At 39.4% G+C, this 14459-nt stretch overlaps 1 protein-coding gene across 2 annotated transcripts in view; it reads left to right on the top strand.

The window, feature by feature from the left end:
- mcmbp (minichromosome maintenance complex binding protein) overlaps positions 1-14459 on the top strand; it is a 34249-nt gene that overhangs the window by 9665 nt on the left and 10125 nt on the right. For both annotated transcript variants that reach the window (XM_078564768.1, XM_078564767.1), the window contains 8 exons: positions 3116-3157; positions 4189-4290; positions 4407-4536; positions 5179-5327; positions 6877-6974; positions 7590-7768; positions 8694-8817; positions 10252-10369. In XM_078564768.1, coding sequence (XP_078420894.1) covers positions 3116-3157; positions 4189-4290; positions 4407-4536; positions 5179-5327; positions 6877-6974; positions 7590-7768; positions 8694-8817; positions 10252-10369 — 942 coding nt within the window. The remainder of the gene's footprint in view (positions 1-3115; positions 3158-4188; positions 4291-4406; positions 4537-5178; positions 5328-6876; positions 6975-7589; positions 7769-8693; positions 8818-10251; positions 10370-14459) is intronic.

Here is a 14459-nt window from a genome sequence, read left to right as displayed (position 1 = left end):
TCCAAACTGAGCTTCAATCCTAATGTCCTATCTAATACCAAGCTCCAAATATATTTTGGGCTTGCTTTTGTGGCACACGTCTCCCTGTGTATACAACAGTGATGCCATAAACATGGCAGTGCAACAGCTTTCACCTGAGCAGCAAGTCCACTATCACGTCCAGTTCTCCATCCCTGCAAATCTTGACACAACACTCGATGTTTTTGTTTTTGACCTGTCATCTACCAACCTTAATATTTTGAATAGTCCTTTGCCAGTAGTTCCCCTCAGGTCAGAAAAGCAAAATTAATGGTCCTTTTTGACCTTGGACAAGTTGATATTTCAGGTGAAAACCATGATTTGTGTTGCATTGGCACAGCCAATAATTTAGTACAGATAAGGGGCTTTCTCTGTTTTGCCTAGCTGCTCTTCAATGCCTCCTGTCATATCAGCAATACTGTGGCAAATCGTGTTATCAAATCATGGGCTGCAACTTAGCTGGTCAGCATCTTTCCTCCCACAAACTACCAGTGCTTCTCAATTGTTGCTCCAAATACATTTTCACCAATTGTGTTAGATTTGCCACTCTTGGCTATTTGGTATGAGACAGCATAGAATGCATCTGTCATTTCAGTTGAAAGAGGGTTTCATTAGAGGGAAGAAAATCTTACAGTTTATTTGTGTGGTGCAGATGTTTGATCTCAATGATATTTTATGCTATCCTGAGTATGATACATTGGGTCAAGGATTTTTGTCAGAACCAGTAAATGTGAATTCCAAGTCCAGGGACGACATTTCTTATTTTAATTTTGACAAGGCTTTATTTGTTCTTTCCTAGGGATCAATATGTTTAACCATAAGGTTTAAAAAAAAATGCTACCAATCCTTCACAGTTATAGAAATGTCAGTTTAATAGTCCATGAGAGCTAGCAGTTGCTGGGATGTTTGGAATATCTCAATTTGAAATGACAGATCAGTGCAGATACCAATTCAGGCAGGGATCATCTGGACTGGTAATAAATTATAATACTGTTAAAACGCACTGTTTACCGTCTGCAGCTGCCACCAATGCAATCTCACCCCAACCTGCGAGCTTACTATGATAGATTGGCAATCAAAAGCCTGAATCTCTTAAATTTGATAGTTTATTTCAAAGCATTTTAAAGGAATTCAGACTTTTGAAAAGCCTCCTGGCTATGTGAGTTTGCATCTGCAGCTCCACTCAGCCCATCTGTTTTCTTTGCAACACTTCCCCCAACTCCTCCCTCCCAGATAATCTTTAACAAGTGTAACCTCCATGTGTAAATTTGTTTCATTAGGTCAGAATTTGTAGCACTTAACATCATGCTCACCACCTTTAGTTATTTGGCATTTATAGCTGTCTTTTAGAGGTAATAAGGTTGTAAGTGTTACAACTGGTTCCCGGGCGAGTTTCCCCCAATTTATTATGATCCCAGGTGAGAAGGGATGAACTGGCTCCTCTTTATGCAACCCCTCAGTTGGTCGTAACAAGGTTAATTTAAAAAGGATCCCTTCTCTCGTGGATACCTTTTCTCAGCCCAATTGTATTTATGTTTTAAAAGGGGCCAATTTAACCAGGCTTTCTTGAGTCAAAGAAAGGGTGAGTTTATTAGTTACCAAATTGCGAGAAAAAATAATAGAAATTCAACATATATATATATATATCAGCCTTTTGGCTTGCCTGTGAGGAGTAGATGTTGAAACGTTGTGGCCGTTAAATTGGGTGATTCCAGTAGAGCTGACTTTGGCAGTTGAACAGTGGGTTTGGAGATTCTTGGTTCTGCAGGTTAGCTGAAAGGAGTTGTCCTGTTTCCTTTTCAACTGTGGCTTTGCTAACTTGTGATTTGGGTCCAGCAACCAGAGAGAGGGGGCTTTTTAACCTGCAAGCACAGGGACGCCTAGTTGATGTTCTTCAGCTGTAACCTTCACAGCACACCCTCACACACCAGACCTGCAACACCCAATATTAGCGCATAACTAGGGTTGCAGTTGGCTTTTTAAACCTTTTTTTGTATATCCCTGCAAAGGAAAACAACAAACACGTCTTTCACCCAGATTTGCTTTCTTTTCAACTCACATCATGTCCACAATCTGGGATATAACTCAGGAGATGGTTTCTGCTAAGGTGGTAATGAGCCTCCATTATCTCTGCAACCATAGGAGCTTACAGTTCAATTTTTGCATTGCATCTTTTCCTTTGAAGCATCTGTCTTGAAGTAGGTCTTGACACCTTTTTAGGTGCGGCTTTCCGCACTCTGGACTATTTGGTCAAGTGTAATCCATATAAGAATTTTCCAGAAAGTGGTTACTTTACAGTCTCAGCCAGTTTTTGCTTTTATGTGCTTTTAAAAAAAAACGTGTTACTTAAAAGTTCAGTACGTTCCTAAGCAATTCGGGCTATGGTCTGCTGTCATAACATAAAGAACAGGACAATTTTGTTTGCAGTAGAATTGTACTTCAGCCTCTGACACATTAATGAAATTTTATAAAGAAATTTAATGTAATTTGGAACAGAGGAGACCTTAAACATTGCTATCTGATGTTCTTGAATACCAAGGTAAGAGGAGCAAAGCTCTAGGATAGTGAAGAGAACATTTATGACAGACACCCGAAAGCATTCTTTATGGAGGATGATGACTAGCTGGAGTGGATTGCTAGGATGGGTTGGGGCTCTTTAAAGAAACCACTAGATGCTATGATGGCAAGGCTGTAAATGTGGTACTCTGGAAGGATGAGATCCGATGAGCTGAAGGGTCATCTTAATACAAATCTTCTCTGTAAATTTAAAATGAAAATCCCTTGTTGCATCATTTCTGGACTGTTACTGCATTATCTTTAATAGATTCAGCTTTCGCAATATGCAAAGAAGCACTCTAGCGAACAATGTCCTACACAATGCTGGAAGCTCTTTTGTTTGATTGTATTTGAAGTTGAGCTAGAAGCATGTTTTTTGCTTTGTAATTGAACTGTGCACTACTATTTATCACATTTATTATGACTGACTATTTGCATGTGCATCTCTACATTGCATTTTTGTATATTGTATGTTTTTCAACTAGTTTTTAATATTCCTCTAGTGTGAAAAGATTTTCAATTGTCAAATTGCTTTTGGTAGGTTCTACGCTTTGGAAAATACAAAGATGTTGCTGAATGTGGGGTAAGTAGTTGCCCACTATATAGTTGTCTTCAATGCACTTTGCCTGTTTATTAAGACAATTGTATGTTAAGTACTAAATTCTACAGATTTAACGATTTTGACGTTTAACAGTAGTTAATGGGTGGGTTACACAGTCTAGAAACAGGATGCTACTGTCCTAAAGACAGAATGTTAAAGGCTAATATAAGTTTGAGATAGCAACATTTACAGGAATCTAATTCAAGTACAGGAACACTGATGTGATGATTAGACGCACTTTTACATTATAACAGTAGATGGAGCTTGCTTAAAGGTAAAGTTGGCTGAATGCTGAAGACAAAGGAAATTTTCACATATCCTTTTATTTAACAAAAGCAAAAATCCTTTTTATCAACAATGGGTAAAATATTATTGCTCATTGGTTGTTCTATATTCTTCATTTTATAAATATGCTGCTTCCACCTCCTTTCAACTCTCTGTTGTAAATGGCCACGTTTACATAACCATAGTAAATACCTGTCAAAATAACAAGCTCCTTAACATATTGGCTCAATTGGTAACACACCTTGTGAAAAGAAGGTTGCACCCATGCCAAGAACTTCATGTTTAGAGTCATTGTCACTGAATTCCTGAAGATATTTTGCTGAGATTTGGTTCTGTAAGCACCAGTGTCATTCCTGCATTCCACCCAAGTAACCTGTCCTTCAATTGTGAGCGTTGCTGGTGAGTGTAAGCAGGTTGTTGATTGTTGAAAACTTCATAGCTCAGTTTGATCCTTATCGCACTCAGTGCCCAAGTGTGCATTTTCCAGCAGGCTATCAATTCCAGAGCCGTTGAGATCAATTACAATGTACCAACAGACACCTTGACTGAAATTAGTTATTAGCAATGATATCACTAACAAACACCATACATGGGAATACAGTGCCATTTTAATTCAAAATTGTTGCTGTGTATTGTCTTTCATCATGTGAATTGGAGTGGGATACTGGATTAGGATATGATAACTGAATTTTGTTGGCATGTATTACAGAATTTGTTTTCTTCCCCAGCTCCAACAAGAGGTTGCCTTAAACTCTGCCAAATGTGTCACTCTGGAGAGGCAGACATTTTACTGTATTCCAGTGCCTGGAGAGTCAGAGTGGGTCAAAGAAATATCCTTTTGGTGACATGGGTTCCTTCAGCTTCAGCCTGAGTGAATTTTCACCTGAATGAATAAGTGAAAGCAATTTAACTGAGTAATTCTGTTTTCCTTAAATTGCCTTCATACGCCTATGCCAGTGCCAGCCAGGCACGTGGCAACCCTTCTACATCCTATACTCCAAGCCGACACAAGAGGAGTTATGAGGAGGATGAAGACATGGAAATGCATCCACCCAAACTAAAAGAGCAGTGTGCGGGTAGGGGCATATATTCAGCAATCCCATACACCTTCATTGAGTTCACTAACAAGGGGTGCAGAAATGGCTGTATACTGCAGGATAACACTCTTCATTGCACAATGCAAGTTAATCATGGTAGCCCTAGAGGCAAAATTGTAGTACCGTTTCTGGTTTCTGTAACATCCTGTTAATGAATGAGATAGCTCCCTTGCCACCTGTCACGTGATGAGATTTTCCCAGACTACCCGTGTATCACAAAGCAGCTGTCTAAAAGGTGTAAGTGAGATGTGCTAACCAAAGTGACAAATTACATTTAATTTAATTCAGAATAGTTAAACGGATTTTTTACTTCACTATTTTTCTGACATTCAAGACATGGAAATGACAGTCCAGCCTGCCTTTCTCCCTAGTACAAGTACAGTTTTAACTCTGTTTGTGTTCCTAAGCACTTGGTGGTAATCGGTATGACTGTGACTTGAGGAACATCTGGTCTCTTGTGAATATATAAAATGTCATGCCATGTTGTGACATGTTTGTATTTCTTGTTCACTCACTACTGGCTATTAGGTTGATCAATTTGAAACTTCACTTGTTTCTAATTAGGGTTAGAAACAACCAAAGAGGTGGTGTTAATACTATTTTTTTAAACTTCTGTACCAGCTGGCTGCAGTGGTTCACAAGCATGTGGAGATGCTAAACGCCTTGAGAAGGAAGCACCAGGTGGACACCAGAGTTCACCTAACTGCACAACCTCAATTGACCTCAATTTCCCATTACCAGGAGAGAAAGGGCCTGCATGTCTTGTGAAGGTAGTGATGTGTTTGTGAAGGATGAAATGCATAATGCAGCTGTACTTATTTGGTACCATTAATAAGCAGTGATAAATTTCTATGAAGTAATTTCTTTTCAAATATTACAGAATAAGTATAGAAGCGTATGTGTTTCATTTTAGTTTTTAACAGTCATAGATCTGGTTAATATGGCAAAAATTACACATTGTTTGTCATGCTGATTTCATTCAATTAAATGTTAATGCATTGCATGGTGTGTACATTGTAATTTCCAAAGCCTCAGTTTTGTGTCTAGACTGACTAAAAATAAATAAAACCTCTATGTTCTTAGATTTTTTTGAATTCTTCAAAAACATTGCTATTTCAAAACTCTTTTGATATTTTGGGGGAGGAGAACACAATCTGATGGGTTCCCTTTGGATACTGCAGGTATACTTTGTACGTAAATATGGAAGCAGGTCATGCTCTTTGTGTCTCACAAGATGCTGATCAGCTTTGCTAATGCTATATTGGACCTCACCAGTTTCACCAGCCACCAAGCTGTTACAGAGATCTTTAGCTCCAAATATCCTGCCAAATGTTTTTGAAGAAACCAGATGCAGAGATTTAACATGGAATCTACTCAATCCAAAAGCTGTTGCTAATTATTAATGGTGGGAATCTATTTTGATGAGTTAATTGATTCACAGCAAGTGCATTTTGATTATTAAGTCAATCTTTCAAGTCCTTTCTGCTGTTAGAGGGGGTGGAAGCAACTGACCAGTTTTCCTCTTGGATAAATGCCATAATTACTACTTTCAGTAAAGCAAGTACATCATACTTTTTCTTGTAATTGGTGCATCTGTTACAATCATATAATGGAGCAACACAGAAGAAGGCCATTCAACTCATCATGCTTTTGTCAGTTCTTTGAAAGGGCTATCCAATTTGTTTTACTTTGCCGCTTTTTTAGCCCTGTAGCCTTTTCCCCTTCGTATTTACCCACTTCCCTTTGGATAAGTATTATTGAATCTGCTTCCACCACCCTTTCACACAATACATTTCAAATCATAATTATTCACTACATTAAAAGAAAATTCCCCTCATATCATCTCTGGCTCTTTTGGCAATTATCTTAAATCTCTGTTCTGGCTACTGACTGTTCTATTGCAAATATTTATCCTTATATGTTCTATCAATACACTCTTTTAAATCTCCTTTTAGCCTTCTTTGCTCAAAGGAGAACAACCCCAGCTTTTCTAGTCTTTCCATGTGACTGAAGCCCTGAATCCCTGGTACAATTCTTGACAATCTCCTCTGCACCCTCTCCAAGGCCTTGGCATCCTTCTTAAAGTTTGGACACAAGATTGCATATAGTACTCCAGCTCAAAATATTTTTATAAATTCCCTAAAATAATCAAGCTTGTGCAGCCGTTTTTCAATTTTTTTCCATCTTGGGTTGTTAGGCAACCATGTAACTTAGTACATTTTAATTAAAAGCCCACGTTGATACTGGATCCTTGCTTCAGTCATGCATTATTTGCTTCAGAATGCTTGTGCATTAATGTTTTATTCTCCTATTTGGCAGGTCTATGAGGACTGGGATAGTTTCAAAGTGAATGATATGCTGGAGGTTTATGGGATTTTATCAGTCGATCCAGCACTTGGTGTAATAAATGATGAGAGGTAAGGCATTAGGTCACTAATGTAACGCTGTACTCATCAGCCCTAATACAAAGATTGTTCAGTGAGCTTTTATGCCTCTTTAATTTTCACATACTTTTCTTATCATGAAGCATTTAGTCTTGCAACAGAAATTAAAGGGATTTCTTGTTTTAAGGAGCTCAAGGATCAGTCTGTTGTGCTTCATATACACTTAAACGGAATACCTTGTCGGAATTTAATCTGAGCAATTAGTATCATTTTATCAGGTGCTATGTAGAATGACTGAATTAATTAAAATTTTACAGGCCTGTGCTTAACCTTGCATAAACTAAATGTTGCCAGGCCTGCTGAGTATTTCCAGCATTTTCTGTTTTCAATACATATTGTGTTGTTTGGCTGTGAAATGACCGTTCTTTGGTTCCTGCTTGAATTAATAACTTGTATTATTAATTGAGATTTTTTTCATGGAGTACAGTGCAGTGATATAGAGGAAGTGGAAGAGCTTTTTGTTTACAACTTGGATCTAAATGCTGTCTTGCATTTGAAGAGACAAGGAAGATAAATCTGAAGTTTGCAGCTTTGTTACAACTGAAATGATAGTTACTGATAACTTATTTCCTTTTCCCATGGATATAGCACAAAAGATGGTTCATCGATCCTGAATCCAACTGAATGTATGGACACCATGGAAGAGCAGCGTGTTCACAGTCCTCCACCTTCATTGGTTCCAAGGCTTCATGCCATCGTAACTCGCAAACTGCAGCATGTTAATCCTTTCCTTCCCACTACTCTGAAAGATAAAGAGAACAAGGACTGTGAGTCCAATTTTCCATATAGCTCTGTTTATTTTATGTACTTGCAGTGCCTGCATATGTTTAGTTGTGGAATGTGCCGTGCGTTGAATTTTATTTTGGAAAGAATGGTAGAAATGTCTATCGTACCATCTTGAGACCCAAGTTAGGTACAGCTGTAGACTGTAGATACAACCAGCGGTGCAGAGATTTTGTCATAATGCTCTTGAGCTGGAAGTGATTTTGGGTTGTCTCAAACCAGTTTGGGAAAGGCACAAAGCACAACTGCCAACAAATATACAGTAATTAGAAATTTTTCAATTGAGACCTGGGGATAGTTTTCTTAGGTGCAAAATGGCAAAATTCAAGGGTTTGTCGCAGCAAAGTTAGGGAGGCGGGCAGAAGGAACTTTATCGGGTTGTACAGAGCCTGAGCTTGGAGTGTTTCATGACTTCACTCTATGTCAGGAATAGTGCTGGGGAATGAAATACTTCCTGATATTAACACAAAACCTGACTAAATAAGTATATAGATGACATATTGGGGAGGAGGGGCAGCAACATTGAATTCCAAGTGTTGGGCAATTCTTTTGAAATGAATGAGATATTTAAAAATGTACAAATTACAGTGATAGAGAATCTGATTTCTTGAATCAACCATTCTTTATTGACTATGCAATGTAGTGCTAGAACTTGTATCCCTGCTATTGTAAGTTTTAAAAATAATTCAGACCCAAACTCTGTTCCTGTATCGTGCATATAAGTCATCTGAGATCAGGACATCAACATGATAGAGAGAACCTACACCTAGTGAGCAAGTTTGTGAACCAGAGCCATTTTTACCCTTCGCATGGTGTTGTACTGGTTTGTTCTTACTTAAGGTGCCATACAAATATTTCTTCACTTAAGATGTTGAAGAATAGTATATTTTTTCTGATGATTTATTACAGGTATCACAAACATCATGCCTGAATTGTCAACAGTCAGAGCAGAGTTGCTTGGGTTCCTGACACACGTATTACTGGGGGACAGTCTGGCTGCTGAATATCTCCTCCTGCACTTCATATCCACAGTGTAATTATATGATCTTTGTTTTCCATCAGTTTTGACACACACAATCCATATTTGTATTGACTGTCACTTACTCAATATAAAGCATTTTTATTTTTAAAAATTCTGGCGAAATTGTAGCCTTTTTTGAATAGGTATAACTGTTGTTTTGATCAAAGGAAATGTTTTGAAATAGATAGATGTCTTTCTGAATTAAAATGTTCCTCTCTTTTTAAAGTAACTAATACCTTTTATGAACACTGGAAGTTGTATGATTGAGTTGTTAGTGAAAATGGCAACAGTGACATTCTCGCTCCCAAAATTTATCCTGTCCGAAGCAAAGCAGATCATTTTGGGTACAAACCTAATCTTTCAAGTGTTCTGAATCACAGTCTGTTGTGTTATGAATTAGTCTCTTCCTTACAAAATATATTTTCATCACAGGATGATACTACTTCTAATTGAGGTACATTTAGTTGGCTGGTAGGTGGTGGGTGCTTGTGAGGTTCTTTGGCTGTGTTTCACAGTTTTCCAACTAATTTAGACTTTTTTCAAATGTATTTTTAGTTGAATCAAATCGAAGACAACAGACGAATTTTGGGTTGGTGTTACGTACTGTTTCTTGTTCAATCCACTTTTGTGATTGCGTCTATGGGACTTGAAAATGTTGGATATGTGTAGATTGTTGTTGAGTGTGTGGTGTCGTTAGAACTGCTACCTCAATTAAACAACTGCTTCCTGTGGTTTTTTTAAGATTTATTTGACAGGGAGTCAATGTTCATTTCTTAAACAGCCAAAAAAATGACATGTTTTTGCATTTCTGCTTTGGCTCAAATGGACAAAACTCTGAAGATGGTGATAATAGTGAAAGCCAAATAATGTTTTGTTTGTTGTCATGACAGTAGCTGTGAAGGAGAAATACAACACAGAAATTTGGAGGATGTTAGGTTGTGAATTTGAACAAAATCAGACATCTTATTTTTGCTAGCGAAGCCGGAAGTGGGGTGTGGAATATGGACCAGTGGGGCATCTAACTTTTATTCTACACAACATGGAGCTGGAGTGTGGGGGAAATAAGCTTGAAAGCTGAAAAAACTTATTTTTTTAAACTACTTAGAACATGATAATTCCAGGCCAAGAAGCACCTGAGACATTTGCTTCACAAACTATCCAGCTGCCAGATTGTGAGATCATAGCGTGACAAGCATAGGAGAATTCATATTAAATGGACGCAAGAAATTATAATATGAGGGAAAAGATGGCAATTGGAAGTCTAAGAATGCAGGCAGGAAGTATGTGCAGGCATAAGACTTTTTATATATATATTATAGATTATGTAACTAAGAGTTATAATTGCATGTAGAAAAGGTAAATTCATCTTCTCTGAGCTTTTCATCTGTTGTACAAAATGAGGCAGCTGGTCCAGTGCTTATTAACCTGTTTTGATCAATGTTGCAGATACTCCCGGCGTGACATTCTGCCACTGGGTAAATTCACAGTAAACCTGAGTGGCTGCCCAAGGAATAACACTTACACAAAGTACCTCCATAGGACCGTTCAACAGCTGGTTCCATCAGTAAGTAGTTAAATCATGGGAGATTGCGGATATGATCAGTCAACTCTGGTGATTGTCATACTTTTTAAAAATAGACAGTTCTGTTTGCCTGGTTGAGTGGGCCGCATAGAATTTCACCATAGTCAAAAGGTGCACCTTCCTTTTGCTAGCACTGATAATTTTGAGGTCTGTGCATTTTGGACAGACAGGGAAGTGGATCTGAGGAGAGTTCTTGCCTTTGTGCCATCCTGGATGACTTCCAAAAGTGTTTGGAATAGGAGCTAGGCCAGAAAGTATGTATAGATATGCTACTCTGGCTATGTCCTTACAGCAGTCATTCTAACTAAGGGCTATAAGCTTTGAATATAATAGTGTAATATATATTCCTGCTGATGCTATGTTGAGAATATACACCAGCAGTACTATATCGTGTGGAAAACAGTGTGCTACTATTCTCTTCCATGTTGGGGAAAAATTGACAATTTTAAATATACAGTGTTAAAGTTTACTACTGGACCATCAAGTATTACATGTTTGCTAGTATTCCTGTTCCAGGCTGTAATCTGCTCATTTAGTTTTTTTTAAAGAAAGAGAGTAACAAGATTCATCATAATCAAAACTGAGAGTACGGAAGGAGGCTATTCAGCCCGTTGTGCCTGAACTGGCTCTTTGAGAGAGTCTCACACCTTGTTTTGTGTCCATAGCCCTGTAAGTTCCCCATTCTCAAATACCTGTCCAAGTGTCTTTTTAAAATTTTTAATGAAATCAGCTTCTGCCCCCTTTTCAGGTAGTGTTCCAGATTCCAATAACTCGTTAGTGGAAAAAAATTCTCTTTGAGGTCCACATGCCAATGATTTTACATCTGTGACCTCTGGCTATTGTCTGCATGCCAGGGGGAATGGGTTTTCTCCATCTACTTTATAATCTGGAGTATAGTTATTCGAACATCTGAAAATTCTGCCTTAGCTTTTGATCATTACATTATAAATGAGAAAGTGAGTGTAGGGACCGAATGCAACGAATCAGTGCTTAACCCATCTCAGAAAAAACCAGTTGCAATTAAACTGGTCAGAATGATAAAGAGAGGGCGAGCTGATGGCCCAAATTTGTAGTAATAACGATAGCAAAACTGTTTGCAGTCATTACTAGTCTGAAACTGACAGCATTTCTGGATGTCCTTGTTTAACTGTATGTGTGCGGACTCTGGAACATGTGGAGTTAAACATGGTTGTCCAGAAGTTGCTGTCGGAGATTGTACGCTTTTCCGCAGGATGTACTACTGAAGCACCCCCCAGACTTCTATCAATTCAAAATCACCAAACTGATGTGAATTTGCCCTTCTACGCTATTAGTCTCACAGTAAAAACCCTTGCAAAAGTTACATCTGTTGAATATGGTGTAACTGGGTTTTTAATGACCTACTAAATTCATATTGCTGCTGAGAAACTATTTTTATCTTTGTAGAATATCAAATTTCTCCCATAATGATAAAAGTCCGCATTTTAAAATAATTTTGTTTTAGACATTCATTTGATATTTCAGCAAATACCTTTAATCTTAATCTTGAGGTATATTCCCTTGGAGGGGAGAGGTAGAACAAATAAATCCAGAGTGCCCTGGATGACGAGAGGTATAGAGGTGAAGATGAAAAGGAAGAAGTGCATGTACAACACATCAGGTAGAAAATACAGTGGAGAATCAGGCTGAAGGACTGGATGGGAAGTGAAAAAACTAGTAAGAAAAGCAAGGAGAGAGCATGAAAAGATTCTGGCAGTTAACATAAAAGGGAATCCCAAGGTCTTCTGTAAGCATATAAATAATAAAAGGGTGGTAAAAGAAAGAGTAAGGCCGATTAGGGATAAAAAAAAGGGGGACTAGCACGTGGAGGCAGGAGAAATAGCGGAGATATTAAATGAATACTTTGCAAGAAATGGTACCCAGGAAGGTGAGAGAGGAGGCAACTCGTACACTAGAAGAATTTACAAGTGAGGAGGAGGAGGTTTTAGAAAGGCTATCTTTACTTAAAATTGGTCAGGACCAGATGAGATGCATCCAAGGGTACTGAGGGAAGTGAGATTGGAAATTGCAGAGGCAGTAGTGGTAATCTTCCCGTCTTCCTTAGACACCGAGGTGGTGCCAGAGGACTGGAGAATTGCGAATGTTACACCCTTATTCAAAAAGGGGTACAAGGATAAAGAGCAACTACAGACCAACCCTTTTGACTTCAGTGAAAGGAAAACTTCCAGAAATTATAGTTCGGGACAAAATCAATAGTCACTTAGGCAAGTGCGGGACAATTAAGGAAAGCCAGCATGGATTCATTAAGGGAGAATCATGTTTAACTAACTTGCTGGAGCTTTTTGAAGAGGTAATAGAGAAGGTTGCTAAGGGCAACGCTGTTGATGTGTAAATGGATTTTCAAAAGGCATTTGATACAGGGCCACACAGCAGACATGTGAGCAAAATTCTAGCTCAAGGAATAAAAGGGAGAGTAGGCATTTGGTTAAGGAATTGGCTGAGTGACAGGAAACTTAAGTAGTGGTTAATGGATGTTTTTCAGATTGGAGTAAGGTTTGTAGCGGAGTTCCTCAGGGGTCGGGGCTCTTCCTGATATATATTAATGACCTAGGCTGTGGTGTGCAGGGCATGATTTCAAAATTTGCAGATGATACGAAGATTGGAAACGTTGTCAACTGTGATGAGGATAGTTTTTTTAAAATCCATTCATGGGGCGTGGGCTTCGCTGACTGGGCCAGCATTTATTGCCCATCCCTAGTTGCCCTTGAGAAGGTGGTGGTGAGAAGCGCTGCAGTCCATGTGGTGTAGGTACACCCACAGTGCTGTTAGGAAGGGAGTTCTAGGGTTTTGACCCAGCGACAGAGAAGGAACGGTGATACATTTCCAAGTCAGGATGGTGAGTGACTTGGAGGGGAACTTCCAGGTGGTGGTGTTCCCGTGTATCTGCTGCCCTAGTCCTTCTAGATGGTAGTGGTCGAGGGTTTGGAAGGTGTTGTCAAAGGAACCTTGGTGAATTCCTGCAGTGCATCTTGTAGATGGTGTACACTGCTGCTACTGTGCGTCGGTGGTGGAGGGAGTGAATGTTTTTGGATGTGGTGCCAATCAAGCGAGCTGCTTTGTCCTGGATGGTGTCAAGCTTCTTGAGTGTTGTGGGAGCTGCACTCATCCAGGCAAGTGTGGAATATTCCATCACACTCCTGTCTTGTGCCTTGTAGATGGTGGACAGGCTTTGGGGAGTCAGGAGGTGGGTTACTCGTCACACTATTCCTAGCCTCTGACCTGGTCTTCTAGCCACGGTATTTAAATGGCTAGTCCAGTTCAGTTTCTGATCAATGGTAACCCCCCCAGAATGTTGATAGTGGGGGATTCAGTGGTGGTAATGTCATTGAACATCAAGGGGCGACAGTTAGATTCTCTCTTGTTGGAGATGGTCATTGCCTGACACTTGTGTGGTGCTAATGTTACTTGTCAGCCCAAGCCTGGATATTGTCCAGGTCTTGCTGCATTTGGGCATAGACTGCTTCAGTATCTGAGGAGTCATGAATGGTGCTGAACATTGTGCAACCATCAGCGAACGTCCCCACTCCTGACCTCAAGATGGAAGGAAGGTCATTGATGAAGCAGCTGAAGATGGCTGGGCTGAGGACACTACCATGAGAAACTCCTGCGGTGGTGCCCTGGAGCTGAGATGACTGACCTCCAACAACCACAACCATCTTCCTTTGTCCTAGGTATGACTCCAACCAACTGAGTTTTCTCCCTGATTCCTATTGACTCCAGTTTTGCTAGGGCTCCTTGATGCCACACTCAGTCAAATGCTGCCTTGATGTCAAGGGCAGTCACTCTCACTTCACCTTGGGAGTTCAGCTCTTTTGTCCATGTTTGAACCAAGGCTTTAATGAGGTCAGGAGCTGAGTGGCACTGGTGGAACCCAAACTGGGTATCAGTGAGCACGTTATTGCTAAGCAAGTCTGCTTGATAGCACTGTTGATGATCCCTTCCATTACTTTACTGATGATTGAGAGTAGACTGATGGGCGGTAATTGGCCAGGGTGGATTTGTCCTGCTTTTTGTGTACAGGACATACCTGGGC

This window comes from Cetorhinus maximus, chromosome 20, assembly GCF_964194155.1.
Source record: "Cetorhinus maximus chromosome 20, sCetMax3.hap1.1, whole genome shotgun sequence".
Lineage (NCBI taxonomy): Eukaryota > Metazoa > Chordata > Chondrichthyes > Lamniformes > Cetorhinidae > Cetorhinus > Cetorhinus maximus.
The sequence above is the reverse complement of the archived record's forward strand: the minus strand, read 5'-3'. Positions and strand labels throughout refer to the sequence as shown.